At 37.9% G+C, this 26,422-nt stretch overlaps 1 protein-coding gene across 1 annotated transcript in view; it reads right to left on the reverse strand.

Annotated features, from left to right (window-relative positions):
- Nucleotides 1–26,089, reverse strand: part of THBS2 (thrombospondin 2) — a 33,835-nt gene extending 7,746 nt beyond the window's left edge. The window contains exons 1-16 of the mRNA XM_075146345.1: nucleotides 26,020–26,089; nucleotides 24,521–25,077; nucleotides 22,909–22,993; nucleotides 18,225–18,421; nucleotides 17,543–17,683; nucleotides 17,207–17,303; nucleotides 15,865–16,035; nucleotides 14,840–15,016; nucleotides 13,346–13,519; nucleotides 12,770–12,897; nucleotides 12,511–12,663; nucleotides 11,241–11,459; nucleotides 7,510–7,617; nucleotides 5,550–5,709; nucleotides 3,964–4,082; nucleotides 3,102–3,336 (exon numbers count right to left, since the gene is read on the reverse strand). Coding sequence (XP_075002446.1) covers nucleotides 3,102–3,336; nucleotides 3,964–4,082; nucleotides 5,550–5,709; nucleotides 7,510–7,617; nucleotides 11,241–11,459; nucleotides 12,511–12,663; nucleotides 12,770–12,897; nucleotides 13,346–13,519; nucleotides 14,840–15,016; nucleotides 15,865–16,035; nucleotides 17,207–17,303; nucleotides 17,543–17,683; nucleotides 18,225–18,421; nucleotides 22,909–22,993; nucleotides 24,521–25,077; nucleotides 26,020–26,089 — 2,791 coding nt within the window. The remainder of the gene's footprint in view (nucleotides 1–3,101; nucleotides 3,337–3,963; nucleotides 4,083–5,549; nucleotides 5,710–7,509; nucleotides 7,618–11,240; nucleotides 11,460–12,510; nucleotides 12,664–12,769; nucleotides 12,898–13,345; nucleotides 13,520–14,839; nucleotides 15,017–15,864; nucleotides 16,036–17,206; nucleotides 17,304–17,542; nucleotides 17,684–18,224; nucleotides 18,422–22,908; nucleotides 22,994–24,520; nucleotides 25,078–26,019) is intronic.
- Between the last annotated feature and the right edge of the window lie 333 nt (nucleotides 26,090–26,422).

Here is a 26,422-nt window from a genome sequence, read left to right on the forward strand (position 1 = left end):
AATGTGAATAAGCAAATGCAATTGTTAGCAATTTATCCAGCCTTCCTAACAGCTCTCCCACTGCTGGAAGAAATTTATGATACATATGAGTATGTTATTCTCTTGTTTCTCAAAAAATGCTCCAAATGACTCCAAGGAAAGCTTCATTCTCTGAAAGTCCATTTGAAATGCTGCTGGTAATGACTGGAAGAAGTCATCAGCTTAGGTCAGGGCCAAAATAGTTGTTAATAAAACTGTCCTGTCAGTGGTTTATGACAGTGATCAATCTGGCCCTAGCCTATATGCTGCTTTAGAATCGGGGTGGGAAAAGTTGGAAGTTTGCTATGTCGATGTAATTCACTAACGCTTATACTACATTTTCAGTTTGATTTGTCCCAGATGTGGATACAATGCCACATTTTAATATGTGCAGTGTAAATGAATTCAAACAATAGTGTTAAAATCTTAATATTCCTGCACATTACTAAATCCTTATACACAATTGAAGATATTAAACTTTTTTTCAGACTTTTATCTCTGTCTCAAGATTCCTTTAGCAACAATCCATCTAAGATGCTTCAGATTGCAGAAGTGTCACATCTATATCAAAAGAAAGTGGGGACAGTATTGCAGTAAAATATGCATACATGCTCAGTCACTCTCTCACTTGTGAGTAGAACAATTTGTCTTATAAAAAATGTAGCGCTTCAGAAAAATGTAAGAAAAAAGAAAGAAGCACTGTATCCAACAGGACTAGCCTTGGAGAAATGGAAATATTAAGTTTTGTTATATGAATTGCAAGAAATTTTTTAGAGAACCTAAAAATACATCCATACATGTCAGCTACAGTTGTGCTGATGCTCAATATTTAAAAAAACCCCACCAACTATTTCCTTTCTTAATTTACCCATAATATTGGTGGAAACCAGAGGATGTGACTTGCCTTGAATAGCAGGTCATGAAAGGAGGCATCTGAAAAAGTCTCATTGACAATGCCACTCTTATTGAGTGGCAAACAACAGAACAAACACTTGAAAAAAGTAGAAAAACTTGGCTAGACAAATATAGAAACAAATTCGCAAATGGCTCAGACTTTTACAACAGAAACCACTGGATATTACACTACATACTAATGTAAAACCAGTACTGCCAGCTCATTTGTTTCTATCCTCAGATAGCTGAGCATCTGTGTTTTTTAATTTAAGTGTTTGTGACTGCTCTAAGAACATGGGAATTAACACAATGGGAAATAGCAATGATCCACCTCGTTCATTATTGACCTACTACTAGATGCTTCACAGACAAATGGAAAGCTACATTACTATGCCTAACCAGCTCAGCATTATCCAAGTATGAAGCTTTCAGAGAGAAAGCAGAATGAGTTTTAGGCAACAGCCAAAAAAAAAAAGTAGTTAGAGAAAGCCGAAGCATCTAACATCTCAAAGACCTTCTGCAGTTCAGATATGTGGTAAAATGGTCCCATTTTCCACCCTGGCAATCAGCCACGGAGAACTCCAAATCCTGACCAGTTGTGTGCTCCTGCATCTGTTTGTCTTAGTACTTATTGGAGAAAGGAGAATGAATTTCCAATTTTATTCCCTTTGCCAATATCAAAGAGGTAATTCTTGAGTCTCAGGAGAATCTAATTATTCACTGAAAGTCCTGCTGACGTTCATTCGGTACTGAGCCGCTGCTGACAACATTGATTCCCTGTCAAGGGAAGTTAGAAAGCTTTTGTTTACCCAGCCATGTCCAACAGCTCTCTCTAGGGCCTCATCTTTATATGCTATAGCTCACATCTTCAAGAGTGTAGGAGCATCTTTTGGCTTTATCTATCACTTTTCCAAGATTTCTGTTGGACCTGCCACTAATGACAGTGATGAGCTGGCTAAACTGTTTAAATTTACTCTTTTTGTGAATGCTTACTCCATACATAAATGCAGTCTCTCTTGCAAGATCCAGATGACAGTTGACTATAACAAACTACCCCAATTTGGGGGCACCTTTATTCTGGAATATTTTTGAAATTAAAGGGCTATTCCAGAGATTGGCAAGTACAGAGATATTCCCATTATATCATTGGACTGAAGGGTTAAGTAATTTAAGAACTACTACTGACTACCAACCAGAAACTTACTACTGCAAGCAGTTGTCTTACCAGGAAATCAGTCAGGGCTCAGGATTTTATCTTTCTAAATGTACATAAAACCATATTGTGTAGGTACTAAATTCTGCTTTCAATTTCACCAACATAACCATGGAACGACTCCAACAAGCTGTATAATTCAGAACAGAAATTGCTCACCTGTATTTATTGCAAGGGCCATTACTCGTAGACATATTACAGTGGTTTTCAAAGGATCATATATATTTTTACTAAATAACATTTATGATTGTGAAACTATCACTATTTCATTATGGAAATACTGCCAAACATAGAGAAGGACTGTTTGAGAGTGACCAGCAACATTTTACCACAGAGCTGGAGAAAAGAACAATTAAGTATCCATTTCTTAAACTGTGACATGCACATCATCAAGACATACTTAAAGCTATCTATAAAGCAAATTTGAGACAAGCTGCTCAGAAATCTTTTTTTTTTACAAAAATAATTTAAAATTATCAATAATTTTAGACTTAAAAAACCTGGAGAAATAGTCTGTTTTTCAAAATAAATCAGTACTAAACCATATTTTTTTTCCATTTTAATTTTCAGAAGACAACTTGTTTTGAAAGCAAAGCAGCTCATTCTTAATTTTTAAGACATCTGAAATTCAAACTATGTGAAATATTTTCCCAAAGTTTTTTCACTTTGAATTTCCCAATTCAAAGGGAAAATCAGAAATATATTAAAAAAAAAAAAATCTGGTGTGTTTGGTTTTTAATTTCTTAAAGGTGTTCTAGAAATAAGTATGTGCGTGTTTGAGCCCCTGCCAAAAAAGTTTCCTAATGCTCTAACTCTGGACCAAACTGCCAGTGCAGTTCCATTGAAGTCCATGGTGTCTCAAATGTCAAAAGCAGCTCAATTTGATCTGAAGTATTTCTCTTCACCAAATACTAATACTCCAAGATCAGAACTGGATACTAAGAACTAAACGAAATTCATATGACATTGTTCTTACCATCAGAGTCCTCTTGCTCAGGGTTGTATCTGAGGCGACAATTGTCCCTGTCATCTGGGACACCATCATTGTCATCATCAGGATCACAGGCATCTCCTTTACCATCTTTATCGTGGTCAGCCTGGTTAGCATTGGGGATGTAAGGGCAGTTATCTTGATTGTTCTGGTGGCCATCTTCATCTATGTCCTCATTGTTGTCACACTGGTCACCAACAAGGTCATTATCTGCATCAGTCTACCAAAAAAAAAAATAATCAAAAAGAAGTAAATTTATTATTGTTACTAAACACAAAAGTACTGATAGCCTGGTACTTAATTTTTCAACATTTCTCTTCAAGGACTTCTCTGGAGACAAGTGATATCATGATGACAACCGTGCTTAAAGCAGAAATGTAACTTCAAACTAGTATAGCTACTTATTCTGCCATCAGTACATAAGATCTGGTCGCCACAACATTTCCAGGGCAGGTTTTTGGCCATGATCTTCATTGCTCTCATTCTAGAGATCACAGGGGAGTTGCAGTCTGGAAAGCACATTTTCTGATTGCTTCTGTATGCTTGATGTTACTTATCTGTGCATGGACCAACAGACTCAGGCATAGCAAATGCAGCCCTGAGGCTGTTCTCACTTGCTACAATAGAAGAAAACAGTTCACCAAAGCCTTGAAGATGGGTTAAAGGCATCATCACTCTACTTCCCTTTCATCTGATACAAAGACATCTGACAACCTGAGGTGTGAAAATCAGCAGTACAGATCCACCTCTTCAGCTCTACAGCAAACAGGAACTGACAGCAATTCCCGTGTTCTTTTCTCTGCCCTTGTTCTGGCGTTACCATTAAAGAAACTGTCTCTACATTTACCTGGTCTGGATTATGCATCAGTGGACAATTATCACACTGATCACCAACTCCATCACCATCTGTATCACTCTGGTCTGTGTTATAGACGTAAGGACAATTATCTCGTTCATTAAAAATGTCTGTGAGGAAAAAAAAAAAATCATCAAAAGATTGAAGAAATCAAAATGATACAGCATCCAGCACAGCCATAGACTGCAGGAGTCACCAGTAAAGAAGCAAGGCTTTTAAGGGGCTCATAGGCTTTCTGATTGCTACAACATTATTGCTACAACATGAAATAGTGAAAAGACTAATATTAGAAAAAAAATATGGTATCAATTCCACTTTTCTTGCTAAGATAGACTTCTATATGTTTTTTACTAAGGGATTTTGCTAAGGGCTGTCTTAAGAATTTAGCCCTTTTTCACAGAATAACAGATAAAGGGGTGGGATATTTTTCTTTTTAAACAATTTGATTTGGATTTTCTTCCCAGACACTTTAAGGCATGGCATAGAATGCACAGCTATAACATGGTGGAATTTCTGAAGAGTTTTGTATAGGAACAACTGCATTAATGTTCAGCTGCCTCAGCACTAAATAATTTCATTTTACCAGAACATGTGCATCATTTATCGTACAGCATGCCAACTTTTCAAAAGAAACTGTTCCCCCTCAGGAAACTTTATTATACAACCAACAACCTCCTTCAAAATTATAATACGTTGAAAAGAAACAAAAATAAGATATGTTGGCATATCTGTCTGGAAAGGATACAAGTACTCTCTCCTACATTATATGGTCCCTGGATATTTGCATACTCTTTCAGCCAGTAACATATGACTACATTTTTCTTCAAACACAAAACTCCCACGAGTACTAATAAGAACCTGATGATCAGAAGGATGAGAGAGTTCAAAATGTTCAGAAGTTCAAGTCAGATAAGCATCCAAAAGTTTAAAACGTTACTGAAGGAAATCCAAAACTAGATTTCTTCAACTTCTAGTACTTCTGGATTCTTCTAAATTTGAAATGCTGCAGGGATATGATTTTTGAAAGACATTTAAGTGCTTTTCCCCCTCTTTAATTCTGATCAAATCTGGGTCACATAGGCATGTACTGGCAGATGAAATAAACACCTTTAATAATATTTTAAGACACATAAAAAATGTGTACTTGGATTACTGTGGGCTTTGCAGTACATTCATAGAAAAGCAGATTAATTTCCTACAGATATTGTCTTAACCGTACGGATGTCCTGATGTTCTTTTCCCTCCCTAAAAAGGAAAAAAAAAGTCAACAGAAGTGTTATATTAGACCCTGATTACTTTGGAACACAGATGAAGGAAAGAATTTTTTTTAAGATTACACTGATAAGAGACTTGCTGTGATTTATTCTTCAATAATATCCATTGTAATCATTTAGGGACTTTGTGGACAACTATACTACACAGGACAGATGAACCTCAGTCTTCTCTTTCTTCTCCTGCATTTTTGAGCAGCTAGACCCAATTTTATTCCACATATAAAAGCAGGTAGCCCATCTTACTGGACATAAAGCAAAGAGTACTTGTGGAACAGCACTTAATTCTCAAAACAGAAAGCATACCATCTCCATCAATATCCACAGCACATGCGTCACCCTCCCCATTATTATCTGTGTCAATCTGAGCAGGGTTGTGCACATAGGGGCAATTATCACAGCGGTCACCAACTTCATCCTTGTCATAATCAAACTGACGAGGGTTGAATAGAAGAGGGCAATTGTCCTAGTAAGAAGAAATAGAAGATTTCAGAATATAAATCACAACTCATGAGAGCATACTATGAAGTGGTAACTCTTCCTGTTCATCTTGGACAGAGGCAAAAAATCAAAATATTAACCCATTATTTTTTCAATGGACAAGCTGTACCTACACTGAAGATCTCGGTGGCAACAGGATGGCATCTGCACAGCCTGGCTCACTGTCTGGTTTTGTGTTTTTGTACAAGGCATGCGAAATGTGTTCCATATCTCAGTAGGAGAGCAACAGGCATTTTAAATTGGATCTGTACTCAGATATTTCAGCAAAAGTGTACCACTGGTACATGCGTTTTTAAAAAAAAAAAATCAGAATGTGTTGTAAAATCAGGCCAACTTCAGCTGCATATTATAATTTTTGGAAAAACTAGAATTGTTACTCTGACTTTTTTGGAAAAAACTAGTCAACATTATCAATTTTAAACCACATATTTTGATTTTTCAATTTAAACAAGGATTGATGTTTTTGTGCGTTGTGTTACATTGCCTGTGATAATAAAAGGTAAAAAGTTTCAAAAAGCAAAGTTAAAATTAAATACTCTCATTGACCCAAAATATTTTTTTGCTGTGACCATTCCTTTTAGTGGAATACTGAAAATTTCATTTCAGTAATCTTTCCCTAATCTGAAAGTCTGCCAGAACAAGAATTCTTATGTTTCACACATCCCCAAATTACACATGGACTTTTGCACAGGCACAAGGAAGCACTCAGTGTAGGAAGCAAAGAAGAACGAAACCAAACCAAAGCAGCGGGAGTGAGGGCTACATCAGCATCACGGAATCTGAAGGGAGGTCATTTGGAAAAAATCTTTAAACTTCTTTTTTTTGCTAAAGCAAAAAACTTTTAGTAGGAAATAATTTTTTTAGCCCAATATTTTAAATTCCTCAGAAATACATTTTATATACTCAAGGACAAGATACAGAGGCAAGTCAAAATTTTATACTACTCATAAAACGGAACTTCTGGCTACAATTTTTCAAATATATGTACTAAATCATATTATTTTATCAAACAATTCTTTGGTTTTTGAAATATTCTAAGTAGAGACTCCAAGAACACAGTTCTAACCCAACTTTAAGCATCTGAAGCTCTAGAGCATCTAGACTCCCTCTGAAGGGAACAAAGAGGAAGAGTAAATTCCTAAAACCAATTCACTCACCCTAAACATGTTCAGAAAAGGCAGGTGAATCCCATTCTGGAGGTCCCTCTGTCCTTTGCTGAATGTACAGGGAGAACAGGTTTAGACTAACTGCCTATCTTTTAGGCTCTGCAGGTAAATGAATTTCAGTCTTGTGGGCAGATCTAAAGGAGGAAAGTATGAACCAGGCTAGGTACTTTCCTCCCATCATTTCCCCTCGATGCTGGCTGTGTTTATAGTTATTTTTATTCATCATAATTTGTTTCCAGCATACCCATAGATATAATATCTACCAGCTTTTCAAATACAATGGACCTATCATTCTCCCATTGCAAAACAAAAAATCCAATACCACCTTCCATTAAACTGTTTTCATGCACACAACTGAACCCAAAACTGATACAGAGAACATAATTCATCCCCAGGCTCCCCAGGCTGCTTTGCTCTGCACAGTGCTACTCTCCTTTGACCCAACACAGCTTTACTCTGCACCAGACACCATTCAGGGAAGGCAGTGCAGAATAAATCAGCTGAAGCTCTGAACAATAAAGCTCTCATCTATTGTAATGGTTTTCCTTAAAACCAGATGTTTAGGTCAAATGTACTGAAGACACAGAAATGCGTCTTACTTTGTCATCTTCAACACCATCATTGTCATCATCCTCATCACAGGCATCTCCTTTGCCATCTTTATCAAAGTCTTCTTGGCCAGAGTTAGGCAGAAGGGGGCAGTTATCCTGGGCAAAAAAAATAACCAATACATTATGTTTACATTGTGTCAGAATGACTTGCCTGGGCAGAAGAGTAGATATGGTACACCAGAGGCTATAAAACACGAACAATCAGTCACAAATACTTTTTAAAGAGCCTTTTTGTTTGCTGCCAAAGATAGTAGTTCATTTGATGCTTTCATATTGTAAAATAAGTGAAATGCATCTGCAGATCATTCTATTTCCCAGCTCTCCTTCTGTTAAAGGGATGTTTCCAGTAAGCTTTAGATGAAACTATCTAGCAGAGAACAAACACACCACACGCACACACATGCGCTCTTACATCAACTTTTTATAGACAACCCATGAAGTGTGTTTGAAGATTACATATAAAATGACCAGATTTGGTTGCCAGAAAAATAAAAGATACAAGCCAGGAGAAGGTCTTCAGAAACAGTTGTTCATATGGAAAGTTACTGGAATGAAGTAGTACATAGCAACGAAGGGGAGCGCTGTAAGAAAGGGTTTTGAAAAACATGCCTTTATACTGTTCTGCAAAACAGTACCTTTCCTCTCCCATGCTCCCATGGCTTTGAAAATAAAAGGCAAATGTATCTCTTTATTTTGTATCACAGCTTTGTAAAGAATGATTATTTTAAATGAGCAAGTCTTAAGTTACACTGAAAAAATAAGAAGTGAAATAGTTTGCCAAGCTTTTAGTATGTATTCCTTTTCAAAATACTAAAATCAGCTAAAAATGGATTGCAATTCTACCACTGGCTAAGAATAAATACATCTATAAAAACCCACTCTGTTATTCTCACTTCTTCCTCACATTCCGTATGTACCTCAGACCAAAACTAAATCTGCCAATAGAGTGCAGAAATATCTTTTTTTGTAACACGTACCCTAGGAAAACAAGTATTACAGTAAGATTCCTAGCCCTGTTTTCAATCTCAGTGGTTCTAATAGTATAGATAATTTAAGAAAAAGAGAACTGGAAAATTTGTGATAAATATCAAAACCCCAATGCAACTCCAAATTTTTATTGCACTTTTTTACGAAATACCTGTGAACAGCTGTGACTGTCCAACTCAATACCAGTGATACAAAAATAAATCTTTTAAAACAATGAAAGAAATTAGTCAAAGTTTGCTCAATCAGTTTGTATGTTTGTATCTATGTGTTTGTCTGTCTGTCTTCTCTATAGATTTGAGTCCAATTTCATATGAATCAAGTAGTAAGGTGGAACCCTCATGGGGAGCAAGTTCCTATAAACTTTGCAAAAAGAGGTAGCAGCGTAGAGGAGAGAGATCCTACCAGTACACTCTACAAGTCTCTTATTAGATATTAGAAAGAGGACGACTTAGACATCACACCTTCCACTTGGGAACTCAACCTTGAGGCACAAGCCCACTGGAAGCTAGGCTTCTTTGGTTCATCTATTGACAAAGATGTGCATTGGTATCATAATTCTTACGAAAAAAATGCTACTTTCATGTGAATGAAAAATAAATTTAGACTAAAAGATACTGCTAATATTTTATTTTTATTATTATTTACAACTACTTGTTTTATTCATATAGCTTTGCTTAGACAGTAAGTTAATTTTCAACCATTATCGGCTCAAGGAAAGAAGCTTTGGTTTGCTTTTTTTAAATCAAATTACTCAACTAGGATATTTCATAATGAATATAAGGACCTGAAAATACCTGGTATTTTTAAGGGGTTTTGTGGTTTTTTTCCCCTTAAATGAAGTACTTCTGTCTATTAGATCAACACATGTATTATAGAAACCATGAATCAACCTTTCAAAACAGTTTTTTTCTGAATGGGTTCAGCATGTTGAGTTTTTAATGAAAACTAATAATTTGTATTACATCTTGAGTCAACATGTTGCAGATTCTGATGACAGGAACTGAAAAAGAATATATGAACTGCAATTGCTGAATTGGCTGGATCCACAATAAACAGACATCAGCTACAGTGAGGAAGTTCAACGTCTGAGGCTCAAATTTCCATCAATGTCTGAAACTCTTCTGCTGATAAAGGCCAGATTCACAACTTCAACTGGATTACACTTGAGTGACTTCTCATTCTCTCAAACAGCCTGATTTCAAATTTTCCTAGTCTCTTGATCCATATTTTTTTTTTTAACCACTGTGGTGGTCTAGAACTCGGTCATTTTTGCATTTCTTTCCTCATTATTTAATCTGAAGTTATTGTGCTAGAACTTCATGACAGTTTAGAGGTAGATCACTTTAACACGGAGAAGGAGAAACCAAAATGCTTCAGATCTGGGGGAAAAAAGTCCTCAGGAGAGAAAGCATTGACCTTGTAGCCATGACTGATTCAGCAAAATACTTGAGCACATGCCCTAGTGAAAGCAAATAGGTAATCCAGTGTTGTAAGTGGTCCCATGGGGCAGGTGTTTAAAACTGAGCACTTGCTTATGCCTTCTGCTCAGGTAAAGCTCACTTCAACCCAGTTGCTTAATTTGCTGCTGCAAACAGTACGCCCCTCTGTATTGTGCCTGTCATTCAACCATCAGTGAGGCCACCACTCAGAACTGGGATCCAGGGAATTACCTGTCAGGGGGTGCCTTCACCCCTCAGCTGTTTGGGCCATTGTTAAACTGGTAGATCTGGAACAACTTTCAGCCTGGTTTTGCACAGCAGTGTAACTCCATCTGGATGAGACATCCAAGCACGCTCACCGTTTTTGAGCAATTTCCACTGGGAGGAACCTCAGGCCATGGAGCCGAGGAGGACTTACAGTGTGCTTCAGATGAGCCCAGAACCAGCTCCCAGAGATCACACCATGGTGGGCACCCACTGCTAAACCTACATACCACCATTTTTAAGCTCCCTGATGCTTATTTTCTTCTTGGTGTAATAATATTTCATTTTTCACGACAGTGGCACAGCTGCAGCAGCAAGGGTGGAGAACAGTTCCCCTGCCAGGTCTAGAACCAATGGTGGCAGACAGGTCATTCCCCTCGGGAGAGTAAGAGCTGGGACTCCACATCTCTGAAGGGTAAGAGGGGCTGAATCTCCCATCCTATCCCACCAAGCTTTTGCAGTAAGGAGAACTCCTCTATCTAATCACTCATTCATTCCTCAATAGGTTCCTATTGCCAAAAGTTATGTCAGGCTCTGAATCCAGTTTTCACAGAGAGTGTGACCCACTTAACTCTTTAAAAGGAAGGGATAGTTCAAGAAAGGATTTAGAACTGTAGACCTTACGTAGCTGTCAGTGTATTGTTACAAGCCTTGCAGATACGGTTTCACACTCACCTGCGCCCAGAGATTCCTGTTTAGTTCTCACCAGCTGTGTGCTCCACACCTGTGCTTTAGGCAGCTCCTGCTCGGTGTGCTAACTCTATTCACAAGCATCCCAACCTTCCCTGTACGGCGAGTAGGAAGAAATCCAAAGCAGAGGTACTCTGGATTTCATTTTGAGAATCCCTTACTGGATCTAGCGTTAAGTGAATACACGTTTCACAGCATCTCCTAGAAAATGAGCATGCTGTAACAGTCAAAGCTTAACAAAAGCAACCACCACCTTGATGCTGTTACTCACAACTATTTAAGAAAACAGAGAGAAAATTTGGTTATGGCATGGCATTTTTATCAACCTTTTTTACTTACCTTCACACAATGGTATGTTGCGTTAGCAGCACAGACCAAGTTATTATTAGGCCAGCCATCCAAATCCGAATCCTCACCACAAATGCGTCCATCGCCAGCATAACCTGTCCTACATTCACATTTGTACATAGGATCACTGAAATGGCCCAGATAGATGCACTCTGCAGACTTATGGCAGCTGTGTGTCTTGTCTTTGCATGGATTCTCAGGTTCACAGACCTGTAACAGATAGAGCGTACTCACTGAAACCTGATGATATTTGCCACCAGCTGTGTGTGCCTCAACTTTGTCAAAATCAGACCAGTTATTTAGATGCCTAAAGACAGGAACTTTGTTTTAATTGTGGTCAGTAAGTCATACTGCTCTGTCAGTTCACAACGCCAAACAATTTGTACAATTAAAAATAATTAAAACAAACCACAGAAAAAATTGGACATTATTCAAAAAGCAATTGAAGTGATTAACATTTTCAGAACTCTATCTGCTTTCTTCCAGATGTCATTAATCCCCAGAAATTAACTGCAAGAGAAAGTAGACTGTACTCACCTCTTTCCTTTAGTGTTCTGCCCGTCAGTATGCAAGGACTATCTTATTTTTCTTAAATAAAAGAGACCCTAATGAATTCTCATGTTCCCCTCAAATAAGTTTTTGTTACCTCTTTGCTTATTTTCATTGACAGCATCTGAGAATCTTACACAGATGTTTTACATTTAGACTTCACATGTTGAACTAACCACAGATTGATTCAACAGCAACAAAGAGAATGCCTTCCCATGACATCCGTTTTAACGTTTTTGTCTTGTCTATCAAACCATAGTCTTCAATATCACTTCCACTTCCTTCTGTCCTTCACCACTGATAGATGTTGGCCCAATGGAATTTAGGGAGTGAGAACTTCAGACATATGTCTGATGACATCCACATTAACAGTATTTATGGAGAGAATGATCCTGATTCTTCAGTTTCCAATCCCCAGAGTAGGTATATACACCTGAGAGAAAGGAGTGCAAAGCAGGGGAATGCTTGCTCCTGGCATTTTACACTCATTTGGTGCAACTGTGCAGATGCCTAGAGAAAATAAATTCCTTAAAAAAACAAGCCCAAATTCAGTGTTTTGTTACTTGAACCAAAAATACCCTGGAACAGCAGTTATCTATTTCAGGTTATCTTTGTTTGGTACCCAAATGCATTACATGCTTTCATTCACAGATATTTTCAGGTAAGAATTACTCAGTTTCAAAGCCATCAAATTCTCTTCAACATCACTTACTTGCTTCTCTGCCTTGGCAACTTCCAGCCCTACCCCATAGGGCTGACTTCCTTTATAGCGTGGAGGACAAGGCAAGCAGTGAAAACCCGGATTTGTGTTCACACAGCGATGGACCTGATTCACCTTAAAGCAAACATCTGACACAGCTATACACTGCAAGAAAAGAAACAAAGAAGAAACCAATTAGACGGCTGTGTAATTCCCAAATAATGAAAATTTCACAGTGATTTCCTGATGTTAATGGAAACAAATTCAATACCTCATCAAGATCCTCGCAGACGGTACCATTGCCAAGGTAACCTGCTGGGCATGGCCCACATGACCAAGACCCATCTGGGTAACTGTTGCATTCTGCTCCAGGAAAGCAAGGATTTGACAAACATCCATCTGGCAAAGACACATAAAAGTATAAATTAAGTTAGGAGCATAACAGGTATGCAACACTTCATGCAAGAAACAAGTATTCTCTGTTCATTAGTTTAAATCACATCTGATGCAACAGACTCTTATAAAAACCCTTAGAATTAGGGTTATTAAATGTATTTAATATACTATTGATTTAATATGAAAATATTACAGATTGCTACATTCCGTTGAATACATTACAGCATATTGAAGCCCTGTTTAAGAAATGCATCCTTGTTCAGGAGAAGTCAGTATTAAGAATATATATAAAATCCCACTGATCTAAACAGCACCCAAAATAGTTAAATGTGCTTTCCTGAAACAAAGGCATAATTAGTAGATTTCTGGACCATCAATTCATAATTATCCATTAAAGAAATAACAGCAATAATAATTATTCAGACTGAATAAAGAATGACTAAATACCAACCAATTGGGCAATCCTTCTTATTGCACATATCATGTTGCTTGGTATCTCCCACACATGGCTTTCCTCCATATTGTGGCTCTGGACTGTTACAGAGGCGAGACCTCTCACGAATTCCTCCTCCACAGGTAACAGTGCAGGCAGACCATGGAGACCAAGGACCCCACTGGCCATTCACTAGGATATGCAGAAGACAGGAGAAGAGCATCACAGGCAATATACTGGGGACAACATTTGGTGCCAATGACAACAAACCCTTCTTCAGATCCCTGACTGAAAACAGTTTCTCACTACGCTCATAGGAAGAAAGATGCTGACAAAGCCTTACACTGAAACAGCAATATTTCAGAAACAAACAAATAAAAGATACCCAACTGCTTTACAGGCATTTTTTGGCCAATAATTAAAACAACATGCCGTGCCCACTGGCATGGTGTATTTCCATTTAAGTTGATCAGAACAAGTACAGTGCCTTCAAAGCTCCCTACTAAGCTTTCATTTTGTACAGAAAGCACGGTGTAACCACAGGATACAAACTTCTGCTGATCCAAACCTGAGCTTTATGGCTTTTTTTATGGCAACAGTATGCTCAGTAAGGTTGCAGCTATTATTCTTGTTTTGTAATCCATTCATCAGTGTATCTTCAATAGTATTGCTTGACTCAGTTAAATAACTTATATCAATGATTCTTCTGCACGTTTTATATTGGTACAACTCTACTGATCCTGTCAGTCATCAATCCTGAATTTTCTTGAAATACAAACATCTTTGAACCAAACTCTGTGTTTGTTCTTGGTAATGCAAAAAAAACATAAGGGCAATGGTATGTGTCCTTAAATAAACAACCTTTTCGCTAACTTCGCATGCACAGGTAGGTCAAAAAGTAGATGAAGTGTGTATAGCTATTTAAGTACTATTGGGTTAGAAGCCTGACATCAGTTTCAAGCTCATATTCCATAAGTAGAAAGGAACGGCTGAACAGAGGAGGGAATGAAGAAAGATATATAAAGGGAAAAATGTGAAGAAAAGTTATATGAAAGGAAAGTGAAAGTGAGTGGAATGAATGGTCACTAAAAAGGTTAAAAAGTGTAGATGAGGAAGAAAAAATTATAACAAGAATTAAACGTGTTGAATATGTGTAAAATATGTATGCGTACTTTCAAAGAATCCTGGCTATTGAGGGGACGGTATGTCTATTCCTAACATGTACAGTATCAGCTTCCTTTTAGATAGAAAGTGTTTACATTTTTGATATGCAGATATAAATCACTAAGTTATAAAAATGAAAATTTCTCAAACTCTTAACGTTTAAAGCCAGATCATAACTCCGACTGCATTGTTGTCTTCATCTTAAGAGCACCCTTGCGTGTTATTTCACCCCTAAGCTACAAATTATATTTTCCATCACAGAAATTCACTGTAATTTAGATCTGAATAAAAAGAAGAAACTCAGCTGGAATATTACTGCGTCACCTTGATTCACGACCACAGACGTACCTGGACACGGAACCTTCTCACACTTCTCTGTTTCACGCCCATTTCCCACACAGTTTTTCCCACCCATCTGGGGGATAGGGGAATTGCAGAGGCGGATGCGGGTGATATTTCCTACTCCGCAGGTAACTGAACAGGAAGACCAGGGAGACCAGTGACTCCAGCCACCATCTTGACGTACTGCCAAAGAAAAGAGCAAAACTCAAGGAAATAGCCCACCTGCAGCAGCAATACAAACTCACTTGTGAAGTTAACCTTCTAATAAGCCTCTCACCGCATCTGATGAATGTCCCATCTCTTACCTACCACTACCACTTACAAAGTCCAGCATGTCAGCTCAGATATTTAAGTACAGCTTTCTTAAGAATCTCAGTGACCAACATATGACTAACATGCATGTTAGATATTTTACTTAAAAATAAACTTGTTCCAATGAAACAAATACTTGTTTAAAAAGCACATTTGGACATCTAGCAGCTTCAGCAATAGCCTTAGGTACTAAGGATATAGCAGCTACCTGCAATAGTATTAACTACAGTTCTGGAGACAGACTATGATCCTTCTAAGTGCCTTAAATATAAAAAGTTTGATATTTTGTAAAAGTCTTTATGATTACTGTATTCTTAAAAACTACTAAGTTGATGGAATGGGCCAATAATCATGAATGAATTGCGGATCAAAACGTGGTCCCATGTGTCATGATTATGAACTGAGTGTTGTCTCCAAACTGACTTCAAACAAGAGACTCCAGTTCATAATGTTAAAGAAAAGATCACCCACTATCTTTTTGTTTAACAGAGCTGAGCCCAGAATGCACGTACCTATTAAATTCTCAGGAAAAGGAGAAATATTTGAAAAAGGGTAGATGAAGAAGAATCTAATGATAGCTACTTTAATTATGCATATATGAGTGTTCAAATACAAACTGTTCTGACTAGTGAGTCTTCACACCAAATCCAGACTAAGCTTGTTTTTGCTTAGAGAAGTCCAAAAGAGCTTTAAAAAAATGAAGAAATTTTATTACTTACTGCGATGGTCACATTTCTTAAAGCTGCACATCCTTGTCTGGATGTGAGGGCCTGTACAAGCACTCCTGGTGACATCACACGACCTTCCTCGCATCTGAGTCCCAGAGCCACAGGTAACTGAGCACTTTGTCCAGTCTGACCATGGTGACCAGCCTTCCTCACTGTCATCAGCTGCAGAGCAAAAGGTACAAAAAAGTACTTAGCATTGAAAGTCGCCCTATTATCCTCCTCAGAAGATTTTCACTTCTCTTTGTCTGTAGAACATATGCTTTGTCCTTTCTTTTCCTAATTTTGCTTTCCCAAGCTGCCACTGAAGATAAGGAATTATGGTTTAATGTAATGAGAGGTTAGCACAGATAAGAATCCTGGATCTTCATGAACTTGCGTGCAGTGTGTTTGCACAAGGCACCGACCGTTGGAGGAAGAAGAACATCTTATTTCTAGAATGGACTGAGCCAAAAACTCGAGTTCCAACTGCCTTTGACTTCAGAATATAGGTCAGTATGATGAGATGTGGCCCCAACTCTGAACATAACATAACAGTGAACATGATCAAAAGCACATTTTAAAAATATGCCCTATGCATGAATAGGCAAAAAACTCCGAGTATATTCCAATGCATTTTTATTCAGAACATCTAAGTAACTGTTTTCTTCTATAATAGACCTGTCTAGTACAGAGTGAAATGTACTGAACCCACACTGAAGTCACTTCATTAGGGAAATTACTAAAACTATTGTCACTCCAAAGTCTAGTTCACAGCCTGCAATGCTGTCTTAAAGGAACCTTGACAATCTGTTCCACGTAAGTAAAGCATTATACCGAAAGAGGATATATGACAGAGAAGAAATAAGAGAGTAACAGAATGACAATAACAGAGAAGAAAAATAACTTGCATTCTTAATCAATATTGCATCAAACCGCGTGAAACTTTTGATTTGGAACTTCAACATCCTCCACAAGAAGACATTCTAACCTATGTTAGTCTGTTTTAACCAGGCAGCATGGAAAAGAAATAATGGTGCACAGTGCTATTGCAAACCAACAAAAATCAGAATGTCCAGCCTTGGAAAACACGACTAGGGAGGAGTACGCATCTAATATTTAGCTAGGCAAGTTATCAGCTTACTTCTAAACAACCAATATAATCACTGAAGAGAAACCAACTCCTCCAGAAGGTAACTTCAAGCAGCCAAGTTACTTCATAAGATCCTTGTATACAGATAATTTTTTTATTTGATCTTACCTGCCTCAACCTCTTACTTGTTTTCACCCCTCCAGCACAGTAGTAGTGATTTTAAATATTGCCAAAGAGTATCTTTCTCTTTGGTTAAATACTCACAGTGAGAGCAAACTGGACAGCATTCACCTTCAACAAAAGACGGATTGGCACAGGAGACTGCTGGGCAGGTGATTTGATGGCACACAATTTTAGAATCCTACAGGCAAAGAAATCAACTTACTGACTTATGCTCACATACAGAGGCAAATAAAGGTGGGCATCTGGGGGAAGTTTCATATATGGAAATTCTTTGATTTGTTCTAAATGTCATGGACAAGGGGACTACTTTTTATAAATACCAGTAAATCTAGGCCAAGCTCTGAGTAAGTGTGACCTGACCTGGAGCAAACCCACTATCCATTTCTGTAGAGAAGAAGAATGTTTCCAAAACCTTACCTGGCAGGTGCATTTGGTGCAGCTATCTACAATCCAGCTTTCATTATCTGCAAAGACACGACCATCCTGCCAGCAAACTGACTGGTTCTTGAGCGTTTTGTTAGGCCCAATCAATTCCCACATAATTTGGTTCTCTTCAGACTAGAAGATTAAGCAAATTAAAAAAATTGTGTACTCTGTAAACAAACCATTTTAAATTAAAGACAAAACTGAGACAGTACTGGATTTCATTCCTCCATTAAAAAAAAAGTGTATTTTTTACTTATTTATGTACATAAAGTAGAAGATCTCAGGTACTGCAATACTGCATAGCAATTCTTCAGCTAACAGTACAATCACAGTCACACAATACAGTATACAGGCAAAGTTGGGTTTGTTAGCTTTCGATTTCCAAACCTGCAGTACCTTTAAGAGGATTGATTTCCCTTGTGTATGAGTGCATGTGTGTGTGTTCTTTTAAATCTAGTCTGTGAAAACCAAGCCTTCATTAAAGTGTTATACCCAAGAACTACCTAACTAGTCACTCTGAAAATTTAGGTCCTCTCTACATTACGTAGATATACCAATAGGTATATATACACCTACATAAAGAAACTTCTATTAACCGCCAGTGGTATAAAACAAAGAAGGAAAGAGTACTGCATAACAGACCTCTTTCAGTTCTTGACTTACAGGTACCTACCACTTTTTGGAGGTTATCAGCTAAGTTGTTCACCACGATGCGCAGGCCAGTGAGCTCCGTGAACATTGTTCCCAGCTCTTCACAGGAGCGGTCACAGAACTCAGCCTTCTTCTCTGGCTTCTCGCCCACGTACTCGGTTGTGACAGCAGGGCTCAAGTGAAGGATTTCAGTGCTCTCGTTGATGGTGTTCACTTCAGCTGGTAGCAAGAGAGGAAGAAAGAAGAGCTGCATATACAAAGTTCTTCCACAGATTACAGATTCCTGCTGAAATCACAGATTGGCACCCATGGGTAGGGTTTAAACACGTCTATTTTGGCACAGCTTCATGATAGATTATACACATGAATAAAAGAGAGGGGTTAGATGTCAGCTGGTTCCAATTATAGGCTTTCCCTTTTCAAAATTAAGAGCCAAGCTGTGTCTCACACGGCCCTCCCTTTAAAACATTGTTGGCACTGCAACACATTAATTTATGAAGAAGGCGTAACAAAAGGACACTATCAAAAAAGCAAACTCATTTTACCCACTTAGAGCCATGAAAGGTTTCAGATTTTTTCATGACCTATGACATTTTCTTGATGCAGAGAAAAAGGCAGGAGAAAGAGTTTCTTTGCAGAAAGTCATTGTTCTTGTTCTGCCCATAAATTCCATGGTTATTTGGCTCAAATTCGGACCATTATGCAATTTATACGAGACTCTGGGCTGCTCTGTGTCACACTGCCTAGTGTTAAACTCAGAGGAGCTGTTATAATGATAGTTTAATTCTGAAATGAAATGGAGATCAAGCTAAGATCAGACTGAATATTTGATTTGTCACTCCAAACACTCCTCCATCAGGCAGATTGTAATTAAAACAGAACTTTGTGTGCTTTATACGGGAAGAACTGGAAATGTTCTAATACCAGTTTAAAAGACCTCCCTGTCTATAACAAATTCTTGAAAAGGAATATAACAGAAAGCATCAGCAGTAATTAATAAAAAAAGAACACAGATAATTAAATAAAACAGTCTGTGTTCTGTTAAGCATTTAAACCTCCACCAGGTAAATATCTTACGGATTCCAGGGAAGCTTTCTCTAAGGACTCTGTGGTACATTCAACCTTGGTATCAGCTGTACAGAAATCCATACTGCCCTGTCTCTCGATAAAGACTTGTTTACCAGACTCAGTAACATTGTAATAACTCAGGTTACCAAACACAAAGGAGAAGCAAAGGATAGAGCAATTTAAAAAGAAGAAATCAGCACAGGAATGTGAGCCATAAAACATATGCTTCAAAACACCCCAATACCATTCAGTGTTGACAAGTCACAGGGGGCAATGCTTTAAAATTTTTGAGGGCTTGATCTGATGCTTGATTTTCCAATGTAAAGTGTTATATTTAAATGTACAAGCAATGAAAATGGGAGCAGGAGTATTCTTCATTCATTTAGAAGGCTAAAAATAAAAGAACAAAGAACCAACCCATAAGATGACATTAAATAATTACTTCTCAGCCATACTTAAAATGATATGGTTTTCAATTAGATATGAAGTATCTGTCACTAGCCAAGGTCTACAATAAATTGTTTGCAGTGTTCCAAAGTTGAAGTAATTGTCCAGCTTCACTTGCAGGATGGGAGAAAACCAATATACCACATAGCAGATCAGAACTCGGTGTCATAACTGTTTACTTCAGCTGCTTTTTGATTCCCTGGAAAGAATGCAATTTTCCTACCGCACTGAAAGACTAGGTTTCTCAGATTCCCCCATAGCACTTCTCAGGTCATTAATTTCATATTTTTCAAGCCAACATGGAGTGTGCCTTGACCGGAACATTCTGAGGACATTAATAAAGCTGCAATCTCAGCAGGAAACATAAACCAAAACTATGTTAGAAGAACTAAATCCACACTTCCTACTGATACTTGGCAGCGACTGAAAGAAGATGCCTGGGGATCACTGGGAAATCAGTTCTCCACTGCTGGCTTCCTGCTAATTTCCTAAGGACCACATGATCATCTTTAAAACGAGAAACCAGAAGAGCAGAATGTGCATCCTTTCACATATGCAAATGTCATTCTGTTGATCTAGCTGAAGAAAGGATTTTATTGATGTGCCTATTTAGGCATGTTTTTGTCATCTCTCCTACCCAGCACTGTGTGTAAGTCCTGCCTAAAGTATTTGCAACCACCACACTACAGAGATACTTTCCTACCCTCAACCCAACAGCAATCCCAAGCTACCATTTCACCATACCTCACATTCTCATACTAGGATTAAAGATACAGTAGGAAAACACAGTCCTGTCTCTGAAAAAGCAGCAGCCTTTTTGTGTCCTCAGAGCTGAGGGCACTTCACTGGTAACATCTGCCATGTGGGACGCTCACACGTACATTTGGTATCTTAGTGTCTTATCACAGCTCAATGGGTGGGCCATCAAAATGGGAAAATACTTATGTACCTTGTGGTCAGTAACATATCGCCTATAGCTTTTCAGTTGTGGTAGTTAAGCTGGATAGGCAATGCCAGAAAATAAGCCATGCATTAACAAGCCTCTCAAGTCATTTTGATGGCTTCAAGCCACAGTGTGCCATTAGCCCTCTTCTGTTGTTGCACAAGTAATTTCCATCTTGTAGTGTTCTCTTGGTGTTGCAAAGTAAAAGTAAAAATACTGTGAATTGAACTATTTACTTCCCAAGAAAAATAAAACAAAAAACCAAATCTATATAATTTATCGGATCTGAAAATTTGGTAGTTGACAGATGTGATAACAAATACATTAAAAAAATATTATCTGACAGTTATTAGCTGCAACAGCTGAAGGGTATAAGAATTCCTCCTAAAGTATGTATCAGCATGCAGAACTCAATTATCCCTTTAGGCTCCTATTGGCTTCCTCTTTAGAGTAGAAGTCAGTAATCTCCCATTTTTACTTGATGATATTTCCAAACATTTGGCCAAACTACTTCCCTTTGTAGTGATCAACTAATAATAAGGTAAAACATTTGAAGACACCCTCTTTCGTTGGTTTTGCTGGTTCAATCTATCGACACCTAGAGACCCCATCCTCTTCAATGAGACTGTTCTGCCTCTGATTGCTGAATGTGCCCTCAAGGTTCTACTTCGACTTCTGGGAATTTTGTTTCCACTCATAAATGAAGTAGGATAGCTGAACTGCATCCTTCCTGAAACCATGCTTCTCTTTTATGCAGATTACAATTAGACCTAAATACACATTCTGTTTTCCCACAGCAGTTCTGCTCCACAAGCATTTCCTTCCACTAACAAAGCTGAAAACCAGTAATAAGTAGTTCTGAGTAGTTTCTCAGTAGTTTCTGAGTACAGAAAACAGCTTGGCTGGGGTAGATGACAACCAATAAATGAGGGCATATCTTCTTGCCTGTGCCACCTAAGGCCACTTCCATGCTAGCCCACGTGACTCATTTCTAACACATCATCACACTTGTGTCTGATGATGCCCTTGTGCAGCAGGGCACGCCTCTGGAACATATGAAATAACCAACCAATATCCTTTATCAAGATTTAAAAACAGACTAGCAAGCTCAGTTAAATTTTTTGTGCATATACATATATATACACAATATATATATATATATAGAGATATATATATCTATATATATAGATATATACATACACATATGTACACACATTTGTATATCTTGTTTTCCTTACAAAATCTCAATACTCTGGCCCCACTGGAAGAAGTTAAGACGTGCTACTGCTTAATTTATGGGTTTTTGCATAAACAAGGAAAAAAGTTTGCTTAACCGATTTGCTCTATGTCATATATTTTGGTGAAGTGACAGAACTAATGGCATTTCAGATGGCGGGAGTTTCAAATAAAACCTCAAAATCCTGACTGCCTTGTGTACCTACCACGTTCTCTGGTGGAATCAGTTGTCTCTGATTCTTGACTGAGCTCCTGCCAGTTACAAACACTGGAAAGTAAAATAGCCAGCACCTCCCATGAGATGAAGTACAAAACCTTGGTGCACACGTGACAAATTTTCATAACTCTTTCCTGATGAATCCGATACACTGCCACACACAGAGGGCTCCCCTCCTGGTGAGGTCAGCATGAACTGGACTAACAAGAACACAGAGCAGCTTGTCACAAACATGTTTTCCATACCTCTTGTTTTTTTCTTATTTTCCTTAAGTTGTTTTGATTAACAATGCTTTGGGATTCAAACCCAAAGCCTCTTTCAGTCAACAAACTTATTGCTGAGGAATTTGATGTCTTTAAGACTTGCAGACTCGCTCATGGGCCCATTGAGAGTCAGGAGCAGAATTCAGAAGCAACATTCCCAGTCTTGTGCTCAAAGAATCATGGACATCTCATGGAATAATGTGCATTTTTCTTGTGCATATGCATTTTTCTTTCAATTTCTAAGAATTTCTTGCTTGACAGCTTTTCTCCCAACTTAAAAACAGAGGCTCAGAGTCATAAACCTAAGCAATAAGAACTAAAATAGTAGCCTAGAGAGTAGAAATAGTATCTCAATATAGGTAACAAATATATTCCTATTACCTCCAAAAAGCAACTGAATTTTCTTTTTTAAATAAGATTCCTCTACCATTTCAGAGGGATCTGTTGCACAGGTTTAGGATAATATGTCACCATTGACATTTCTCATTTTCAGAGTCAAGTGAACAGTATTAATGAGGTAAAAAAGCCTTACTTGACTGGCTCTTCTGGCATCCTTTTTTACGCAGAACATCCTCTATTGAAGTATCAAAGATTAACTGAATATTTTGAAAAAGACCCTGTAATAATAATAAAAAAAATTAAAAACCAGTTAGATCAATTTAGGATTAACCAATAACTGGTCTTTCTCAAACACACGCTACTGACTGGATTTAGCCATAAGTAAATATGCAAAAAGCAATCTACAAGGCATTCAACCTGACACACAGTGAAAAAAAATTCTGTGGATAGTTTTGTTATATACAATTTCAACACTATAGGCAACAAAATCAGGTATGTTCTGAAATAGGTCACAATAAAACAGTTATTAATCAGCAATGAGCTCAAATCTCCATTTCCATAAAGTGCATTTTAGATTGTAGTTCTATGAGACATTCGTCATGAGGTCAAAGCTAACTTTTGAAGTTCCTGCCCCATCGCACTTCCATCCATAGCCAATCACTCCCATACACCATACTTCGCTGTATCCTCAATTGTGCTGGCATTACCCTGAGACAACGCTATAAAACAAGACCAGTATCTGTTCACTTAAAAAAAAAAAATCTCAAAAAAGAAAAAAATTACATTAAAAACAGATTACTTCAGTGACCCGCTTAACAGTATAGCTCGAAAACCAGTTCTAGGAGCACAACTGATGGGCTAGGAAGGGAGGCAGGAATGGAGAGGCTGTGGACAAGAGCTTCTGGCTTTCCTGCCAAAACTGGTCACCCTCTGGAACCACACCCCAGCATGTCACGCTCTGGCTGACAACTAGATGGCACAACAGGATGAGAAAGAAAGGGCTTTTCAAATTTTTGAAGCCATGAGTTCAAGTTTGATTTCAGTTGTTAGTGAAAAGAAGCCAGCCTTAAAGCACTTGGGCCAGATCACATCGCTGTATGAGGTAGGAAGAAATTTTCATTTTATAGGAAAACCAGGGAGTTTCTAATTGCTTCATTTTAAAACAAAAGAGAAACAATACATGTTTTCCACAAAAAGAAAAAAAAATCTCATTTACAGGACTGATTTTGTTCTTTTTTTTTTTCAATTTTTTTTTTTAATTGAAATAAAAGTGTATTCAGAATGGCAAACCAAGATGGTCTGTTAGGGGATGGGCCAACGCCATATGCTTCAGCTCCATTAAAAATTTTTTCTTTCCTCCATCTTTCTTTTTCAAATAAAATTTAACAAATATTGACAGGTTCCTATGACTTGAATGGATATATTTCAACAGAAAAATAGGTCTTCAAGAAATTTCCAAATAATTCTACAAATCACCACAAAAATGCAACATGTTCAGAAGTCTTAAATCTGGAAAAGAAAGTGGATGGTTGCATAGGAAAGCCCGTAAACTGGTTTTGTGCACTTTTCCTGCCCTTAGACTTTGCTTTACTAGTCCTTTGTTTTCAGGAACCCCCAAATTCACATAACACGGATCCAGCAATGAATAAAAACACACTCTGGAGAAATTCTGCTTGGGAACACCTATGACCCCACCAAATCCAAGAGGCGTTGGGAGAACAAAACTACACCTATTGCATCTTCTGAAACAAGTTGCAGCTACGTCCTTACCTCACCAGTGACCCGAGCTCCTCCAGGTTACCTACCCTGAAATGATTCTCCCGAATAGACCCTTTCGCCACATACATTCTGCTGTTCTCTGCTTTCAGCTGCTCATAGAAAGGCTCCTCCAGGATGAAGCTGTCAATAAGGTCACAGCCAACGTAGAGGTTGTAGTTCTCCCCTGTTATTTGCACGGTGAGGTTCTTCCACTGCGAGTCGGCAAGGTCCACGTCTTCCAGGGAAACCACGTTCTGGAAGCCATCCACCCAATAGATAAGGTCCAGGGTGTTGGCCCGGCCATTGGAAATGATCTCAAACTGCCTCTCACTGATGCCAGGACCCTCTAAAGCAAGGATAGTGCCTCTAGATTGCCTGTCCTGTCTCAGGGTGGCTGAAAGGATAAAGCCCTCATTTTGCCGTATGAGTTTGACAATCTTTTTTAATTTCTCTGGTTTACACGGAGGTATATGGTCAAACCGAATGAACCGATATGCTGGGATAGCGGGGTCTGGACCCCGAAACAATTTTGCTCCAACTGTCTTTCGGTTTATGTTACTGATTTGAAGTAAATCAAAGGTAGTCTCCTCTTCCTTGCCACCATCTGAAAAAGTTAACAGTGTGTGACAATGTGTCTACAAAAAGCATTATAAGAAACACAACTCTGCACACTATACTTAGTAACTGCAATTATATGACAGACGCGAAGATCAGCAGACTAAACCCAGTATGTTCCTACTTCCACAAACAGAACTGTTCCTACTAGCATGCAAATGAATCGTATTTTCCACCTGTCATTTTCATTTATGTGGCAACCCTCGCCTTCTCTGTGTGTAGGTATAAATACATTTGATTACCTAACTAAACATATGGCTATGTATTTTATAGCACTATATAATACACACTTGTATATATATACATGCTGTATGTTCATATCTATGCCTACGCATGGATGCATGTAACAATGTAATCATTAAATATTTTTTATATACATGAAAGGATAAGGAACTTGAGCCAATTTCTATATTTTGACTCAGCTAATAAAAATCAAATTACGACTAGCCATGTGGCCACATGACAACAGGAAGCAAGAGATTTGCATTTTAAAGATTCAGGCCAAGAAGTCAGATGTAAATGAAGGCCTGGCACTGTGACAATTTACATCCCACTTATACTTGGTCTGTAGAGGTCTACTTCTCTACCTCTATCTTTTTAAAATGTTCACCCAACTCAATGATTCTGTTTATGTTACTTTCATCATACATTTCCACTGCAGAGGAAAGTATAATAGCAATTATTTCTGAAATTATATACATTTTGATAACAATTTCTAAAGAAAACAATTTTTTTATATTTATTGGGGAATCTTCATTTAACATTAGTAAGATGTATCTACCAAAAAAACCCCCAGCAACTACTATTCCAGGCACTTCTAAAAAATCATATATGATTACTTTGCCCATTGTAGCTCAGGTAAGTCAATGTTTTACACCAGCTTTTAGCTTTGGAGTTACTCTATATCTGGTTAAGAAGTGTCAGAACTTACCCTGAGCATTTGAAGAAACCCACAGGGTTAGCAACACAGCAAGCCACAACAGCCCACTCCTCTGCAGCATAACTCCTATGAATAAATCAGGAAGTAGTAAGTATTAAGGAAATAATATTTATCAACTACAAATATTTTAATTTACCTCATGAAATGCCATAAACAGAACCCTTATTATAAGCAACTATACATATAAAATCAGAATTTCTATCTTGTCTGATTCTTGTAATACCTATTCTGGGGTTATTCTTGACGCCAGAAGTAAAACATGACATCAGGTGAAGGGAACAGGAATTCTTGACAATAAAGCTCCTTTTTATGCAAATGTTCCTCCTAATAAAAAGGAAAGTCATATAGAAAATACATGCTATTATTTTCTCCACGATTTTTCAGGAGCTGGCAT

Source organism: Calonectris borealis, chromosome 3, assembly GCF_964195595.1.
Source record: "Calonectris borealis chromosome 3, bCalBor7.hap1.2, whole genome shotgun sequence".
Lineage (NCBI taxonomy): Eukaryota > Metazoa > Chordata > Aves > Procellariiformes > Procellariidae > Calonectris > Calonectris borealis.